The sequence below is a fragment of the Poeciliopsis prolifica genome, unplaced genomic scaffold (assembly GCF_027474105.1).
Source record: "Poeciliopsis prolifica strain line A6 unplaced genomic scaffold, Auburn_PproV2 SCAFFOLD143, whole genome shotgun sequence".
Classification (NCBI taxonomy): Eukaryota; Metazoa; Chordata; class Actinopteri; order Cyprinodontiformes; family Poeciliidae; genus Poeciliopsis; species Poeciliopsis prolifica.
In genome coordinates this window covers 171027-189806 of record NW_026562518.1, presented here as the reverse complement: position 1 = coordinate 189806, position 18780 = coordinate 171027, and the positions used below count along the sequence as shown (strand labels likewise).

The window sequence follows — 18780 nt, the reverse complement described above, 5'->3', positions numbered from 1 at the left end:
CACAACAAACGTGAACAATAAACATTCTCACAAAAGTCTGAATTAAAACTTTTACTCCTAAATATTAATCAGAACTTACAGACGGTGGTGATGATGCAGATGGATGGATGAGCTTGATACTGAAAGTTAAACAAGATGGCTGACTTCCTGCTACATGCCCAAACAGACCTTTAGAATAAAACACATCACTAAGTTAAATTACAGCACTTATGCTACCACAATTTTCATGCCTTGTTAGTCAGGGAGCAATTAAAGCTGGAGTTGGACACCATTATTCCTGGTGATGCTTACCAGGAATGGGGTTCGAACCCACGAGGACATTTGTCCATTGGATCTTAAGTCCAACGCCTTAACCACTCGGCCATCCTGGTGGCTGTACTTCCTGACTCTCAGGTAGATTTGGTTTGGCTCCCAACCGCAACTGATGACAAATTTAGCCCGTTTGCTCTGGTGGTTGATGCATATTTAGACATTTAACTTTTTTTACAGTATTTGTCATGTAAAAACCATGTAGAGTAAATAGATCCACATCCATTCAGTGATACCCAAACGTTTTTTTTTTTGGTGTATGAAAAACATGTCAAAAACCTCCTGATTGTTGAGTAACAACCTGTGGGCCCCATTACACAGCCCTGTTGCTAAGCAACAGAAGCTGAGCAGGTGGTTGTACCGCTGTGTGCGCTGTACAATGGCTGCTGGAAATGACAAGTGTTTTGTTGTTGCCTTACTATTCACTTGCTGCGTTATTGTTGATTGTGCAGGAGGCTCTCCTAATGCTTTTCAAAGATGTATGGTTGCTTCTGAGTGTAAATGGTCAGCAGTAGCTTAATTAAGGTTTAATTAAGCTAATTGACCAGTCTAAAATGTCGTTATCTCAGAATGACTATGTGTAAAAAAAAAAAAAAATTGGTCATAAACTTATTCCAACTTGTTCAAGGAAATGTAATAGGTAATGTTTTGTAGAAAAAAAAATTGTGATATTAAGTCTGGGTCGGATTGGATATCAGTGCTTTTGACTTTATGTCTTTGGCCCAAAAGTTTGGGCTCCAGAACTGACTGCTCTTTTCCCATAGCAGATAAAATATATTACAGGAAATATAAAAAGGCTTCCACTGGTAGCCTTTTTACAGTTATTAAAGTTAAGGGTTTACCTAATTTTTCTCCCTCTTAATCTTCCTTTTCTTAATTTTAAGCCAATTTTATTTCTCCTTGTCCTTTTATCCTATTCCACCCTTTTGTTCGCTCTGTTCTCCTATTGTTTCATTTTTCACCGCCTAAATGGCCGGCCTGTTTTCGCCCACTAAGCAAGATTCTATTCTAGACATATTCTTATATCTGCCTTTGGGCTCTTCATCATCTTGCACATGCATATTCACAAGTTTAAACAGTATCTCCTTCTCCAAATTTGATGGTAGGAAAAAATAGTTCCTCTTGTTAGAGTGGTATCGACTTCAACATAATAAGAACCAACTCACTACAAATCAGAGGGTTCCTTTAACTTAGAGCATGTATGTCAATTTAATTTCATATTTTATATGGTATTTTACATGGTATTTATTCTCATTAAGTTTAATAATCTTTGCTGCTGTGTTTTAATCTCCTCTCTGCTGCTTTTTCAAGGTTGTCCTGCTGACGATTATAATCAGGAATGTAAAAACCCTCACGACACTTTCCAGGGCTGCATGCGTCTCCTTGCTCTGGACAACCAGCCAGTCGACCTCCTCATGGTGCACCAAAGGCTTCTGGGAAACTACAGCCAACTCCAGATCGACATGTGCGGCATCATCGACAGGTCAGAGCCTCCAGAATGCTTCCAGTCGGTCTGCAGTTAGAACGGGGTTTTCCAGATGGTTTCAATAAACACAAATCTGAGTTTGCTGCACTGATTTTCTGGCAAATATGGTTATGGATTCTGGGAGTTTTTATACTTGGTACAGAGTTAATGTACTATTTCTGCCTCCGAACTGCTTAAAACATAAAACAAAGGGGAGGAAAGAAAACTGGATAAAACAGCGAAGGTCACGCCACCATTTTAAAACTAATCAATAATTATCGATGTCGACTCAAATGAAAAATGATTCCCACCATATTGTCCAGCCCTAATTCTAATGTAATTTAAGAAGTTGGTCCATCATAAGTGTCTAAAATGTTTTTGCTCAAATTCAGTCTTGTTTCAACTGGGAAGAATGAAATATAGTTCATCCCTTAAAGAAGATACCAGGAGTGGGGTTTGAACCCACGAGGACACTTGTCCATTGGATCTTAAGTCCAACGCCTTAACCACTCGGCCATCCTGGTTTGTTGCAAAAATGCAAAGTCTTAGTTTCTCATGCAAGTATTATAGAACGCTAGACATAAGACAAGAATAAGTATGTTTTCATAGAGGTATTTTAAAGTGATGAAGCGGTACTAGTTCCACTGACAGATAACGATAAGAGATCCATATGGTCTGCTTACTTCTAGTACAACACTTTTCAGGAGACAAGTGGTGAGGATTTCCAGCAGGAGTTTACCAGGAGTGGGGTTTGAACCCACGAGGACATGCGTCCATTGGATCTTAAGTCCAACGCCTTAACCACTCGGCCATCCTGGTGCTCTGATGATGCAAAGCTACATTGTAACCTGACACAAAAAACTATACAATTTTAGAGCTCCTGAAAATCTTCAACAAAATTGGAGAACATTGAATGAACATAATAATTTATCATTAAAGTAACATTTTTAGGAGTTACCCCTCACTTGAGTGAAGCTGGCCAACTCACCTTCTTCAAATTGAACAAAATTTGTGTCAAATGTTGCGTTTGTGCCGATACCATTCATAACATTTTAAAAGTAAAGTTTCTAGAGGTGAACATAGATCAGCCTGTCCCTCCCCATGCACTCCCACGTTAACAAAATCAAACAAAAATGAATTGTTTTTGTTTTTTACAGGTTAAATTACTGTAGCACAGTTGATTGTCAAAGTTTTTTTATCTTGTTATTGTTAGGAATAATCTCTCAGCCACCTTGTTTATGGAAACATTATTCATACCTTTAAAGCGATAGCAAACCAAACACATGACAAGAAAGCTGTTTGAGTTGTAAGGTGATTTGGTTTTACTCAAGTTTGCTACATAGATTGGTACTATATTTCACCTCTTGGTCTCTATTGCCTGTACAGGAGGAACTAGTTGTCAGTCAAAGAGTAATACCAGGAGTGGGGTTTGAACCCACGAGGACACACGTCCATTGGATCTTAAGTCCAACGCCTTAACCACTCGGCCATCCTGGTTGCTGTGTATTATTCATGTAGCTTATTTAAATTAAACTATCTAAGGTGAATTTTATCATTTAAGACTGTTGCAGGTTGTCTATGTATGTTAAAGTAGCCAGGCCCTATAAAATGTCGAGACCGGCTGTTTAATTCAAATGCTGGGGAGCTGCTACAGTTTGTCAACTTTCATCCAGACTTTTTTGGTCATGTCCTCACCCTGACCGTGTCAGATACAATAGCTGAGCACCTTTTTTGCTCTGGATTATCTGAATTGCTTTGACCTTAAATCTTTTGTTCTGGAGCCTGAAAGGCCATAAAGTTGAGAAACAAAACTACAAGAATGTCACCGCTGTGACGTTCAGCTCCCACACACAGATCTGACTGCTCACTGAAACAGAAAAAGAGAAATAAAATCACTGCTCTCCACACTCCCACTCTGATTAAATTCAGGGTCCATGAGAGATGAAGTTATGAGGAAAATTGAGTTGCGGACCCACCTTCCGTACGCTTGTCTGACCTCAGATCAAACTATTACATCTGTGTTTGCGTGTCTGTGTCCAGCCTAAAGGGCAAAGCAACCCCCACAATAAGCAACACACAGGAGCAGCCACGCGTTTAATTGATCAGAGCGATCAGTCTGATGACAGGAACTGAATCAGCAGCTCTGCTCTTATTGCAAAACCTCTGACAGAAATGCTTTGCTTGGTGTCTTTCATGAATTGTTTGGGAAACCTGAAAACGTAAAATTTTTTATTTAATTTTAAAGAGATTGGTCGAAATTATTAGAAAGTAATTTTACTGTATTTTAACTGTAGTGTGTTCTGCACTCGCTCTTTCTTTATGAAAATTAAGCCTAGGTACTTCCTGTCAGGCTTCCTGTCTCTACAGAGATAGGACTCTTCATCTGCTACATCTACTATCTTTAACGAAATCACAGCTTATACACAAACTTGTCACAATGTGCATAACACATGTAGTTGAGTCAAGCGGCAGTCAGTCACCCTGATGATACCAGCTGGTCTCACTTCTAGTTTTTTCTGACTTCAAAGCAGGGGTGTCAAACTCCAGTTGTGTTCAGTGTCTTCTTCAGAGGTTTCCATGTTATTTAATTCAGTAATTCTTGGTGCAGCGTCACCACAGGTGAGGAAGGGAACAAGTTTTTTTTAACACGTTTGGTTCATTTGACAGAAGTGTTGCAATTCTGGTCTCCAATCGGATAGAATCTACTAGACTAGCAGGTGAAAAAACGCCCTTAGCTTTAATTCATCAGCTGATACCATCATGAACCAGAAGTTACTTCAACATTTCAGAAGTTGCTGATAATGTGTGTGATAAAATTGTAACTGTCATACCAAAAAACTAATCAATAGTTATTGACTCATATGAAATACTTAAATTGCGTTAAAATTTCCCACCATATTGTCCAATCCTTCAATTCATTTGTAGTTGTGTCTGCAACAGAGTAATTTTAGTAGATGAAACTATTTTGCTGATTATTTGATTAATTTGCATGTCAGGTTTGGTTGCAGTGTGAAAGAGAACCACAGCTGCTGAAAATATAGCAAATATTAGATTTTTGAACCTCACTTGAATCGAGTCTACCTGACTATCAGGTGGGAAAACTTCCTTCGAATCGCACTTAAAGCACCAGCACATCTATCTGCTTTCAAAAAGCAGTAACAGAGGAAAAAGAAACTGCCAAAAATTGCAGTTTTTTTTACACCTATTTGTGCCCTTTTTATCCTCTTTACTTACCTCAAAACATAAAGCTACGGCTTTCATCATTAGAACATTTTTCCTTCTGTCGTTACTAAACTTTCAGTGCATGTGTTGTGTTTTCAGTGATGATGGACTCAGTTTGAAGGTAGTTTCTTTAGCTACAAAGCAGCAAAATGCCTCTGTTCTTTGCCATGATTTTCTGTCTGTGATGTTGAAAGCTTGTCAGCCCTCTTGATCAAACATTTGAACGCTAGAAGTTTCCATTGAGCCCATTTGTTTGACTTGTTCTAACTGTCTTTTACGCTCTGAAGCTTTGCGTTTCTTGAGACTTTCTTTAGCTCTCTGAGACAATTTACTCTAATCAGTCACATTTGCACATGAAACGGAGAAATTTCTAATTATTTTGTTGCTGCAACTGAACTTTAAATGTGGTATTTTACTATTTTTTGGACACGAATGATGCGTATGCTGTCTTCATAAAATAAGAGTAAAGGTCTATCTAATGAGGGAAGTCAAACTGATGTCAAATTTTATTCAACTAAAAGTTTACAAAACAGCCAAGTAAATTAGCGTTTTAAAATGTATTTATTAAAAAATCTTTTAGGGGAAGCAAAGTGCGATAAACATTTTCAAAGTTCACAAAAATAATAAAAGTCGCTGAGCTATCGGTGGATTAGTGGATTAGGAGACTGATGCTGTGATGAGCGTTTTATAGATATTTGAGATACCGACTGTTTGACACCAAGGACATCTTCATCTGTTTCTCTTCCATGCGGCGTCCCACAGGGCTCAGTTCTTGAGCCTCTACTTTTTTCACACTATCTTCTTCCCTTTATCTCCATTTTTAGGAAAAATAAATGAGCCTTTATTTTTTTGCTTATAAATGCAAGTTTTATATGAGAGAGAAAGAGACTTTGAAACAATAACTTTATGTTTAAGTTGCTTTATAGCGTCTTTTCTGCATCTTCTTGTATTTTGCTGTCATAATTCTATCTGTTCATCACTTTTGGATGATTTAAATGCACTTTGCTCCACATAATATTTTAGAGTTAATGAGAATTTCTGAACAGGGTCGGTAAAAAGATAATTTTCTTCTGTTTTAGGTGCTCTCCCAGTCACTGTGAACATGGCGGCCTCTGCAGTCAGACCTGGACCGTCTTCCACTGTAACTGCTCCGACAGCGGCTACAGCGGCGCCACCTGCCACAGCTGTGAGTCACATGATGCCCACATATCATCACGTGACCCGTAAGACACACAGGCTCCAGACGACAAAAAGTCATTTATTGTTATTTATCATTTTTATCTGTTATTTATGTTATTTCATCCCAGATTGCTTCAAAGTGCCATTCTGGTGCTTCTGGAGCTGCAAAAGCTAATATTAGTGTCTGTGCTGCTGCTACATGATTAGCATTGAGAAGCTAATTTAGCCTTGATTAGCTTCACTTGTAAGCTATTTCCATATAACACAACTTGAACACAACTATAGTCTTTCCCAGTGTCCAAAACAGAAATGGCAGAGAGAAGCTGCTTCTCATGACCAAATGTAAATTGTTCATCATATTAATGGGCGTACTAGAAACACACAAATTCAAAGAATGAAATTTATTGCGTTTCAGTGAAAAACCTTTTCTAACTCTTCATTGTATGTGTTGAATAAAAGTATTTTATAAACTGAATTGTTTTGCTGATATTCCTCAGACTTAAAACCTCAGATTATTTTTCTTGCTGTGATCTCTACATATGAAGTCACCCCCAGGTTTAGCGGTTTTCCTTGTCCTTTTCCAGCATTCTGACGATGTTCTCATTATTTTTCCTCCCAGCGGCATATGAAGAGTCCTGTGAAGCGTACAAACACAGCAGCAACACGTCGGGATATTTTTACATCGACGTGGACGGCAGCGGACCCATCAAACCGCAGCTGGTCTACTGCAACATGACAGGTGACACACACACTCTCAGTCCATCATTCCTCATTAATGTTTTACAGGGTTTCATAATTACAGCTGATCATCATCAGCTTTTATTCTACATAACCACATCTGTCCTGTTTGTTTATTGGTTGTATAAACAGATTGGTGTTGTATGTTGGATATTTTTCATCTCCTCGTACATTTTTAATTGCTTTGATTGTCTTTGATTTGTCCCAGAACATGTTTAATACGATGTTATTTCACTGACATGTTTAATAGAGTCAACATTTATTTGACACATTTTTAGATAAATAGTTATTTTATGCAATTTTAATGGACAAAGTTATAAACTACTTTTATTTCAACTCTTCAGAAGCACAGAGTTAATGTTCTGAAACAAAATGATTTTCAAAGCAGGAAGTTTTTCTTCCTCCACATTTGTCTGTGACGAGGTCACTTCATTGTTTATATATTTCTGACTTCTTCTACTTCTGTTGGACATAAGTTTTACGCTGTTATGTTTCTTTCAGATATAATCATTAATATTCATCACCTTATCGTCCCCAGATGAGAACACCTGGATGGTGGTCCAGCACAACAACACAGAGCTGACCAAAGTTCGACCCTCTCCGGGCAAAAACCAGCATTTGGTTCACTTTGACTACATGTCTGAAGAGGAACAACTACTTGCCATCATCCACCAATCAGAGCATTGCCAACAGGAACTGTCCTATCAGTGCAGGAAGTCCCGCCTACTCAACACACAAGGTAGATTTGATGTAATTAATTATGATTGGCATTAAAAGGTTAGTTATGCTAACACTGTATTTAGAAGAAGCTAATGCTAAAGCACTAATTTCGATTTAGCTTATGTCGGCCAAGGAAAAACTACAATTCTCAAGCGCAAATTTAACTCTTGACATTTCAGTTTACATATTTTAATACACCCTTAAATATTGTATTTAATGTTTATATATTTATGCTGTTCCTGCAAGTTTCAAAATAAGAGCATGAATCTAAACAGTTAGCCACTTGATGAATTCTCAACAGCTGGTAACCAAAACTTTACTCAGCTGAAAACTTACAAAACAGATGAGTAAGTTAGTGCTTAAAGAGTTTTTCCTAAAAAATATTTGAGGGGAAACTAAGTGCACGTAGGAATTTTAAAGAAATTAGCACCATTGCTAGCGCATTAGCACATTACTGGTAGTGTGCCCACCACTCCATGTTGATTATCTAGATTAATTAAACTTTTTCTAAAACTTAAATTTTTAATTAATATTGAGCAACTCCACAGTTATTTATCATACAATTTTGATTATGTTTGTAAATCAGTAGACCAGTCGCTAAATATTGTCTTTGATTGAACCAGGTTCCCTTCAGGTGCTTTTATTTGTTTTTATTTCAGTCTGCATTTGAGGTCATATTTTAATTATTCAAAGCTTGATCTCACTACTCAACCATCTAATCCTAATCCCTCTAATCTCCTAATCATCCATCTGATCCTTGTTCAAGAATCAATTTCCTAGGATGTACACGACTCTCCGGTATTCCCTGCTGATTCCTCCCTTTATACCCTGTTATTTGCCCCGATTCTTCCCTGGGTTCCCTGCTGTCTTTTTGCTTGGATTTATAAGTTTTGTTCTGCTCTGGCTCCCTGTGCTCCCTGTGATTTTGGAATATTTGTCCATCATTTATGCAAAGTTTTTCACCATATGGATCCACCATCATATGACAAGAATATCATGCGCATCATGACAAGAAGGGGAAAATTTACATTTTCTAGGCACATTTATAGCACAATCAGGTAACTATGTTTCCTTCAGTTGTTGTGAAAATGCTGTTGCATTTTAAAAATAGACATTTGACGACTCTGTCTCTTTAAGAACGATTTTACCAGAAGTAGGTAAGTAGGAAGTAGGTCACTGAGAAGTAGGTCATACAATGAGCTGAGCTGCTGCGCGGTTCCACCAGGTGTTTGCTAATTGCTGCTGGCTAGTCTGAAGGAGCTGGCCAAGGGAGTATTTTAGGTCTAGTATCTAAGTATATGTGAAATAAAATGAAATTAACTTTTCATCAAGCTATAGGAGCTTGTTTTAACTAATTAATTCCTTACTTGATAAAATATGACTAGTTCCACTGGCAGATTTTTCACTTTATAAGATATTTTTCTCATTTTATACATAATCAAACTTTTTCATCAATATTAATGGATTATAAACTTGAAACAAGCTCTGAAGCTCCTGCTGTGAAGAAGCGATGGTTTGAACTTCCCCCTCCTCTGTCTGCTTTTGTTTCTGCTCTTATTTACACCTCTGAGATTTGGGGTCATAGTTCAAGCATTATTTGAGCTCTTTAGATGCTAATGAGCTTCTCCCAGCTGTAAAAAAAACAACACTTTGTTACCACGGTTATTCTGCATCACAGCATCTGTCCAAAAGTAAGACATTATAAGAGAGAACGTTACAGAAATGTGCGAGGTTTTCTCTGTCATGTAATAGAAACGTTGGTTGAAAGCTCAGCGGACAGTGACATACGAGTGAGATAGAAGTTTCAATGTAACCTCCTCGCTCCTTGCTGGAAAACAAAAGAAGCGCCGACTCAGCGCCTGCACAGTGCATATACTGTCATCATCTGCTGTATCACAGCATTATTTTCAGGAGCTGGAAAACAACCCTCTGTTTCAACTTCATGGAGACTTAGAGATGAGGACAGCAGGCTGGTCCGGTCCAGATCCTTCCAAATGGTTCTTTAGTATTCCCACTGTTTTACTGTAAATCATTTTAGATGGCAAACATAAGCAGAGTTTAAAGTCAAAGATTGAGTTAAAAAGCCTCTGGGTGATGCATAAAGTGGTGCGGTTTGTGTTCCAGAGGGGTCTCCGTTCAGCTGGTGGCTCGGCGGGCCCGGTACCGGCCTGGTCCAGACCTACTGGGGAGGAGCTCATCCAGGCAGCCAGCAGTGTGCCTGCGGCCTGCAGGGCGACTGCGTGGATCCGCAGCTTTACTGCAACTGTGATGCCGACCGGATGGACTGGTACCGACAACCTTTCACACAAAAAAATTCTGTACAAACTTTATGTAACTTTTTTTTTTAATGACACATTTTTTTAAATAAAAAAATCTTAATTAATTAAAGTAAAACATTTATAGTTTCCAACATTTTTTTGCAGCCATTTAAGGGTTTTATTATATAATTTTTTTAAAGTAATTAAATTATAACATCAACCACGTTATAATTTTATTAAAATATTTATGTTGTAATTAAATTTTTTTAAAAATTGTTCTTAAATATATTTTTAATAAACATATAATTAAATAAACATCAACTTGTGCAAAGCTCTTTCTGTTTGACTTAACATCAATACCACAAAGAGCTAATATGTTGAATATTGTTTTTTAAATGAACCGGTTGATATTTAGTTGACATAACTAAATGAGTTCCAAATAATTTCCCCTTTTATCAGTAGTCATATTTCTCCTCCCATCCTTCTCTATAAAACTCTCCTGTTCTCAGCTAGATCCTCACCTGACGCCTGAACACAGGTGTAAACGCACAGAGCCGCTCGTTCGGCTGAGTCGAAGGGTTAACTGTCAGATTTGATTCAGTCTGGCTGGCTAGTAAGAATGTCATCCTCAAGAGAAAAAGCTGAATAAAAAGCCAAATCAAGCTGTTGCTGCTGTGGTTTTGTTCAAACTAATTAGTCTAATCAGGAAACATGTGAAAGCATGAGACAGTAATTTATCCTGCAGCTTCATTTCATTTCACTCCTACCTTCCTGCTTCTCATCTCCTCTTTTGTTCCTCCGTGTTTGACTCATTTTCTTTACTCCTTTACTTCTCCATCATCTCCCTTTGTCATCATGTTTTCATGCCTTCATCTCTTTTTACCTAATTTAGCATTTCTCTCTCTTACTTCCATCAGATCCTGTGATTTCTATTCTGTACAGGTGCTTCAAATCTCTTGAAAATGAATTTCAATCATGTGCTTTCATTGATATTCAAACTGCTGAGTTTTGTAATAAAATACAAGTGAATGTTTGACTAAAAACCTAAATTTGGAAAACGTTATTTACAGTTAGTTCCTTTTTTTGTCACTCTCTAAAGTCAAATTAGACGAAACTGTTTTGTTGGTTTTTGTTGGTTAGAATTTTTATTTGCTAGAAGCCAGAAAATGTAGAAAAAGCATATTTTTGAGATTTTCTTGTAACTTTCTTTGTATATTGTGGTTTAAGTATTTAATGTGAGATAATGTACCATAGCGTCATTTGTTTGGATTGTTTCAATGTAATATTTATTATTACTAATGGATTGGCATATATTGTTTTACATTGAACAACGCTATTTAAAATTGGAGGATTTTATTTGTTAAGTGTTTTGTTCTCTGACCAGTCAAGGTGCATAAAATGAAAGACACATTTGAAAACATAGAATTTTGGTATATTTTAGACATTAATAAATAATTTCATATAATCATAAATCAAAACTCTTGTTTTGTTCATTTGTATTGTTTTTATCTCCAAAGTTTTGCTCGAAAGTTTTTTAATTTTTCTGTGGGAAAAAAGTACAAAAACAGTTTACAGCGATTCTTCTCATCTGTACCGTTCATCTCCTCCTGTCTGATCTTTTCCTCCTCTTCCTCTCAAAGGAGCGAAGATTCTGGTTTTATTTCCCATAAGGAGAGCCTGCCGGTCCGATCGCTGGTGCTCGGTGACGTTCAGCGTTCCGGTTCAGAAGCTGCTTACAGGGTGGGATCGCTCCAATGTCACGGCGACAGTAAGTCCATCACTGGTTTAATTCACCTGTAAAGGTATTATAGCTTTTCGGCATCGCGTTTAAGTGCTATCATCAAAATCTTAAAATATGTTGGTCAGTGTTTCATGTATTATTAATCAAAACCGACTCTAAACAAGTCAGTTTTAAGTCCTGATCTAAAGGAAGTCAGTGTTTCAGCTGTTTTGCTGTTTTCTGGAAGTTTATTCCAGATTTATGGTGCCTAGAAGCTGAATGCTGCTTCTCCATGTTTAGTTCTGGTTTTGCATACATAGCAAAACTAGAACCAGAAGACTTGAGAGGTCTGGAAGGTGGAAACAACAACAGATCTTTAATATATTCTGGTGCTGAGCCATTCACTAAATTGTAAACTAACAACATTATTTAAAGTTCCCTGAGCTACAGGGAGACAGTGAAGGACTTTATAACTGGGTGATGTTCTCTGTCTTCCTGGTTTTAGTCAGAACGCCAGCAGCAGCGTTCTGGATCTGATTGATTTTTTAGTCAGACCCGTGAAGACACTTGTTGCAGTAATCAATGCAACTAAAGATGAGTTTCTCTAGATCTCGCTGAGACATTAGTCTTCTAATCCTGGAAATGTTCTTCAGGTGATAGAAGGCCGACTTTGTGACTGTCTTAATGTGGCTCTGAAGGTTCAGGCCAGAACATCAGCCTTCATGCATGAAAAGTAGGTATCATGTTGGACCAGACAAAAACCTAATCCCTTGTTTCCAACGGCAATAAAATCTGAATAATTGTCAATGTCACTCTGAGCTATTTTGTCAGATATGGCTGCTATGTTGGTTATCGTGTGATAGCCATATTCCTGTTTCACAGAAAACTTCTGGAACGCAGCATTTTTCGACCAGGAAACATCGTACCTCCACTTCCCCACCTTCCACGGAGAGCTGAGCGCAGACGTCTCCTTCTTCTTTAAGACCACTGCTTCCTTCGGGGTGTTCCTGGAAAACCTGGGCATCAAAGACTTCATCCGCATCGAGCTGAGCTGTGAGTGCAGCGGGAGCCCGAGGGCTCAGATTTGACGCGGATTAGGATGATGTGCCAGTAAAACCTGGAAGCTTTAATCTGCTCACACCCAGAGAGTGCAGCGTGGTTGGAAAAATTCTGCAGGGAGGGAAATGTTATTTTTTGATCTGAAATTCCCTGAATGAGACGGACTAAAGGGTCTGGACTTTATTTGAGCTTTTTTTATTGAGGTTGATCTAGGCTGTTTTCACACCGAATAGATAGTCCAGTTGATTGGAGATCAAATTTGCAATATTTGTTACATTTTAAGCTGCTTTGGTTCTCTTTCTCACTGCATTGCATTGAAAAACCTGTTCCCCTCCTCACCTGTAGGGGCGCTGTACCAAGAACCACTGAAGGAAGCAACACGAAACTTCTGTAGACGATACTGACCGCAACTTCCTCCTTTGCAAAATGTAAACAAAAATCTGAGTAGCATAAGATTTTGTCTTTGCTAAAAGGCAATGATCCTGTTCTGCCTCTAGCGTTAGACTTATATCAATTCCCTATTCTGTAGTCCACTTCCTGCTCCAATCTGATTTGTTGTGGACCAATAAACCTAAAAGCATAGCTTTAATTTCAATTAAAGTAAACTCTAGTGCAGTTTGCCATGCCAAGCGGACTGGAGACCGCTCCAAAAGCAGGAAGTGCACTAAAGTGAAGGGCATTCTGGGTAAATTCAACCTAAACAAACATCAGAGTCTTCTGCTGGTGGGAGCAATGACTCATGGGCTTTTGAGGATAACTACAAAAATATGATGCTGCATTTTTGTTTATGTTTTGTGAAGTAGAAAGTTATGCTAAGTGTCTTATTCTGAGGCTTTCATGTCGTTTCCTTCAGTTGTTTTTAGTGCAGCGCCCCCACAGGAGAGGAGGGGAACAGGGTTTCAAAGCGTTTGATTCTTTTGACGGTGCATTGTGAAAATTTTTATTTCCTTTATTTAACCACGTAAACCCTGTTGAGATCTGGATCTCATTTTCAAGAGAGGCCTCTTAAAAATGAGCTCTTTATATTTTCTCATACTTTCTTCCTGCAAGGCAACAGTACTGTCAACTGTTCAGCTCTCAGAAGTGATTCACAAGGGGAAACATTGGCCCCGTGTTTCATTATTGTTTTCCTTTTTTAGCTCATTATGTGAACCTTTTTATCTGTTGCTTTTGGCAGCACATCCTGACCGGGCGTATTATTTGTCCCTGCTCGTGTTTTGCATTTCTTTCCTTTTAGATTCTCTCTGTCGCTGTTCTCAGTTAATCACTCAGCTGCTCTCACTCTATCTCAGTCCATTAATCATCTCTTCTCAGGATAAATTGTCCTCTGGTTCATGCAGTCTCTGCTAGTTCCTTCTCTTACTCTCACTTCACTCTCTGTTCTCTTTCATGTCTTGCATTGTCGGATTTCATCTAATAGTTTTATTTTTGGAGGTCAGGATGACAGTAGAACATACTAGAATACATTTATTGAAGAAAATTACTTGATTTCAATCATCAGTCATGAGTTATTGTCACAAATTGTTCTATTTAAGCAAATAATATTAGAATAAATGTATTTTCTGTCTCTGCTGCTAGATTTGTTAAATTTAAACTTTTAATGTGACTGTAAAGCAACATTTAATTTAAAATAGAGACATTAAGTAAGGAGAGTCAATTGTGTCGAATTATAATAAATAACACTTATCAAATAATTATTTAATTGTGTCATTAATATATTAGAACTAGATATAACAAATAATTTGTTAAATATAGAAATGAATTACCTGTGCTTCAGTTAAACATATTGATCTAATTTGAAAATCTTGTTTTAATTATTTTATGATTATTTCATGTTCCTGAAAAAGTTAGAACCAACCAATCAGAGCCAGGAGGCGGGTCTTATTGTTGTCAATCATCCCTCCATGTGGCGCAGCTTTTCGTGAGTACCACTCAGCATGGCCGGTGATGACAGTGATGAAACTGTTTTCCTGTGACAGTAAGTTGTTTTTCTGCCATTAGCACATTTAGCAGCGAGTACATGGGATTGATTGATGGCACTAAGACCCTCCTCCTGGATGTTATTGGTTGTTTTTGGAGCATTTCTTTAGATTATCTGTCTCACATTATACTGCCACGATATGGCAACAGTGTTGACAGATTTGTATGAAAGCTACATGCTGAAGCTTTAATGTGGGATTCCACAGGGTTCAGTTCCTGAGCTTCTGCTTTCTTGCTCGTCAGCTTTACCATATCTTTTTTCATTACCATTTCAGCCTCCACTCAGGTTATTTTCTCCTTCGATGTTGGAAACGGCCCACTGGAGGTTATTGTTGAGTCGAGTTACCCGCTCAACGACGACCGGTGGCATCGCATCCGAGCGGAGCGGAACGTGAAGGAGGCGTCACTCCGTCTGGACGACCTTCCAGTCGCCACCCAGGAGGCTCCAGCTGACGGACACATCCACCTGCAGCTCAACAGCCAGCTCTTTATAGGTGAGGACGGCTCGTTTTTCCCCTCATTTCTCTTCCTCAGCTGCAGCGTTTGTGGCTTTTATCTCTTTATCCTTTAATTCTCTCGAGCTTTTCCCCGTCTCATATCTCTCTACTGAACGCTTCCTGGATATAAATCTAATCTACTGTTTATTTTCTCACACAATATCTTCTGTGATCTCCAGGAAATTTGCTGCTGTCCCTACCTCTGCTGAAAGCTTTTATCCTGTTTTTCCCAACAGTAAATCTCTCTGTTTCACATACATGTTAACAGCAAGAGCCACTTTATGAAAAAAATCCATTGTTAAATGTAGAACAGATCATCTTCATGGCAGTTCATGCAAAGACGTTTCTAAAACAACAAACCGGCTGGTTTTACCACATTTTCAAATGTTTGTTGTATACATAATGTCACTCAAATGTGGAAAGTTAGATTTTTTGTAGTTAATAAGTCACTGGCTTTATTTTAAAGGGTTCCTACTATGACAAAATCACGTTTTGCATGTTTTTGTGCTTCCATTTGGGTCTCTGCTGCTTCTAAAAACAGGCTGGGTCTTGTTTTACAACACCCAGCCTGTTCTTGGAAAAATGTTGACATAACTTAAACATAAGATAATGCAGCATAAGTTTTCAAAAATCCAATATAAGTTCATCGTAGGTCACAACTAAGCAGGTGCTGCCTCTCTATTACCTAGCGAAGTTTCGGCCGTTGCCTAGCAACCCCAGCGAAGTTTCGGCCGTTACCTAGCAACCCCAGCGAAGTTTTGGCCGTTACCTAGCAACCCCAGCGAAGTTTCTGCTGTTACCTAGCAACCCAAGAAAATCTAGCACTACTGATCAGCCGGTTTTATTGCTGATGCAATTCTTTTCCAAATACTTTTTAAAAATATTTATTAATGTCAATACTTACAGTTGGTAGAAAGAAAAATAACTTCCGTTGACAATATTTGGTGTTTACCATGTACTATATTATGAAAAGACTAAAAATATGTGCGTTATAACGTGATAAATATGTATACTTTGTTTTTTTTCTTAGTCTTTCCAGCTCAGATGCAGCTCTGTTTTTCTTTTACTGTGTTAACAGATGTAAGCGTCTGCAGATCCCTTAACACTGCACACACTTATGAACAGATGGAAAAACCCCCCCAAAAAAATTTGCTGAAACAAGAAGAAATTAGCATCAGTGTTGTAAACAAGCAGACGCTGCAATTAAATTATTAACTTGTTACTCGAGGCTACCACACTGAAGTTAACCCTAATCACTCCTCCTTATGTTATTCCAAGTACAATAGCTGGGCTAAGATGAGATTGTTTGGATTTCATTTTATTACATTCCTACTTCACCAAAAGTTGTTCGATCCTCAACTGATAAACATTTGAGTTGATTGGATTCTCATCTGTGGAAATAAGATTTTTCAAAATTACTATAGGCTAATAATAAAGTTTAGTAAAATTGTCTGAACTTTACTGATAGCCACACTCTTAAAAACAAAACTCAGTTCCTAAAATTTGGTTGAATGCCAGAAAATTCCTTGTGTTTTGCTTGTGAGAAGAACATTGCATAATCTTTTACCTTTCACTCATTGCAGTGGTTAAGACAAGGCTGAGAATGCTGGGAAATTGAGTCCAGATAAACAAAGACATATCAAGGCCCTGCATATGGAGTGCTTTGCTAAAATATTCTCTCCTCTTGATTTTTTTTCTCATTTTGTCACTTTGCAACTACAAATTTCAGTCCAAATTGTAAGGGTTGGTTCTCTTACATTTCAAGGAAATTGGCTACACTGCATTTTATTTAAGGGTATTGTAATAAAAGTGTCTACATATCTTTGATTTACTTCTCAGACTTTTTATTTTAACTAATTTATTGCTTAAAAACTTTGTGAATTTTTGTGTTGAGTTGTCACCTAAATTACTAAAGGAAACGGTTTGAATACTTTTGTGGGGAACAATAAGAAAGAGACAGTAGTTTCTGACCACAAAAACATTATAAGTCCAATTTGTTGTCAATTGTATTATTTGGTTGAATCTCATCACAGTAATCTTAAAGATAAGTAAAGAAAAACCAATCTAAGTGATCATATATTTCCAAATTTCAAGTCAGAAAACTTGGATAAATCAAAGAAAACCAGGTTAAATGCAGAAACAAATTGTTTTTTTAAATTGTTCTTATTGTTTTCATTAAATGAAGAGCACCGAACATTTCCTGTGTTGTAACTTTGGAGAAAATCCCCCCCAAAATAGTTAAACATAAGTTGCACCTTGCGCAGTTTCACAAAATGTTTCCAAACACACAAAAATAACCGAAACTTTTCTAAAATAACTTAGTTTATTTACAAAAAAACAGATTCGCATCGAATTAACTGTCCTGCTACACAAGCCACTCCTGGGAGAACAGGCATTTCTCTCTGTGCAGCTAATTAATCCTGTCCCTCCCCACTGACATGAATTATGTAAAACTAAACGTTGGGTTATTTAAGTTCAGCCTCCTTAATGCTGTAATTTAAATATATTTCAGTACAAGAGTTGTATTCACAAGACTGCAAACTGTTCCATTATTTGAGTTATAAGATGTTGTGTCTTGTGTTTATTCATCAGCTGTATTTATAGGCCATAATCCTGCTCCGTTTTACACGGCGGTGTAGTCTATTGTTTTGATTAATAAGCCGTGTTATTGCCTTGCATGGATTCATAACCAACATTGCACCGCTGCTTCTGATTGGTGCTAAAATCTGCTGCAGTAAGAAATTTGTTCTGTTGTTTCAACTGTAAAGTTTTCCAAAACATTCCTCCAGCTTTGTTTTGGTGTTTTGAAATGTTTTTATAGAGTTTATGCTCTTTAAAAAAAGACTAAACAACATCAAATTCTGGAAATCTTAAGCTTAAAATGCAAAAAATAAATAAATAAATCTAGTAATTGATTATTCAAATGATTAATCAGACAATTATTCAGTTAATCAAATATAAAATTGGCACAATTTACCAACTTTTTATTTAATCACTTAAGCATTTTTTATTCAATTACAGAAGTAGATTAAAAATGCAAATAAACTAATAATTATTAAGTTGTTAAAATGCAGTAACTTAGCATTCCCTTCATCCCTTGTAGAATATTTGACAAATTTTTGCATTAACTGATTATTGAATTGACAGGTAAAGATGTTTAATAAGAGATTTAGCTTTTTACAGAATTTGGACCGGGTTCAGCTAAATCTGCTCTGCTTGAAGAGTTCTAAGTAAAACATGTTTACAAACGCACATATGGTGCAACCCGGTCACAATTTTTAATCACATCATTTTCAGAGTCTGTAATTAATTAATTAATTGCAATTAATCACATTTTAATCATAAAAATAAGCAACATTTTCAATTTAAAGGCAGTTTTTGCTCCCAGATTAATGAATAAGTGGACATAGGAGCTCAACAACATAGTTATTGTTTTTAATCTGTTATTTATATCATTCAGTCATCAGATTGGTGTACAGTGTTATTAATCAGCTGGTTATTTTCTTCTTTGGATATCTACCAACTTTAATTTCATCCTTCATAATAACAAATGTGCTCCCACTGCAGACACGGTTATCTCTGTCTGTCGAGAACTGCAGCTTTGATCACTCACAGACGTTTTATCTGTATTTT

The 18780-nt window shown here is 37.3% G+C and overlaps 1 protein-coding gene and 4 non-coding genes across 10 annotated transcripts in view; 1 reads left to right on the top strand and 4 right to left on the bottom strand.

Annotated features, from left to right (window-relative positions):
• Positions 1-18780, top strand: part of LOC129355730 (contactin-associated protein-like 4) — a 164629-nt gene that overhangs the window by 103205 nt on the left and 42644 nt on the right. For all 6 annotated transcript variants that reach the window (XM_055025333.1, XM_055025331.1, XM_055025330.1 and 3 more), the window contains 8 exons: positions 1621-1792; positions 6076-6182; positions 6795-6914; positions 7452-7652; positions 9758-9920; positions 11532-11659; positions 12494-12664; positions 14926-15144. In XM_055025333.1, coding sequence (XP_054881308.1) covers positions 1621-1792; positions 6076-6182; positions 6795-6914; positions 7452-7652; positions 9758-9920; positions 11532-11659; positions 12494-12664; positions 14926-15144 — 1281 coding nt within the window. The remainder of the gene's footprint in view (positions 1-1620; positions 1793-6075; positions 6183-6794; positions 6915-7451; positions 7653-9757; positions 9921-11531; positions 11660-12493; positions 12665-14925; positions 15145-18780) is intronic.
• Positions 289-371, bottom strand: trnal-uaa (transfer RNA leucine (anticodon UAA)). Its single transcript has one exon. It is a non-coding gene; the product is annotated as a tRNA-Leu (tRNA).
• On the bottom strand, positions 2216-2298 carry trnal-uaa (transfer RNA leucine (anticodon UAA)). Its single transcript has one exon. It is a non-coding gene; the product is annotated as a tRNA-Leu (tRNA).
• Positions 2511-2593, bottom strand: trnal-uaa (transfer RNA leucine (anticodon UAA)). The gene has a single exon. It is a non-coding gene; the product is annotated as a tRNA-Leu (tRNA).
• Positions 3189-3271, bottom strand: trnal-uaa (transfer RNA leucine (anticodon UAA)). Its single transcript has one exon. It is a non-coding gene; the product is annotated as a tRNA-Leu (tRNA).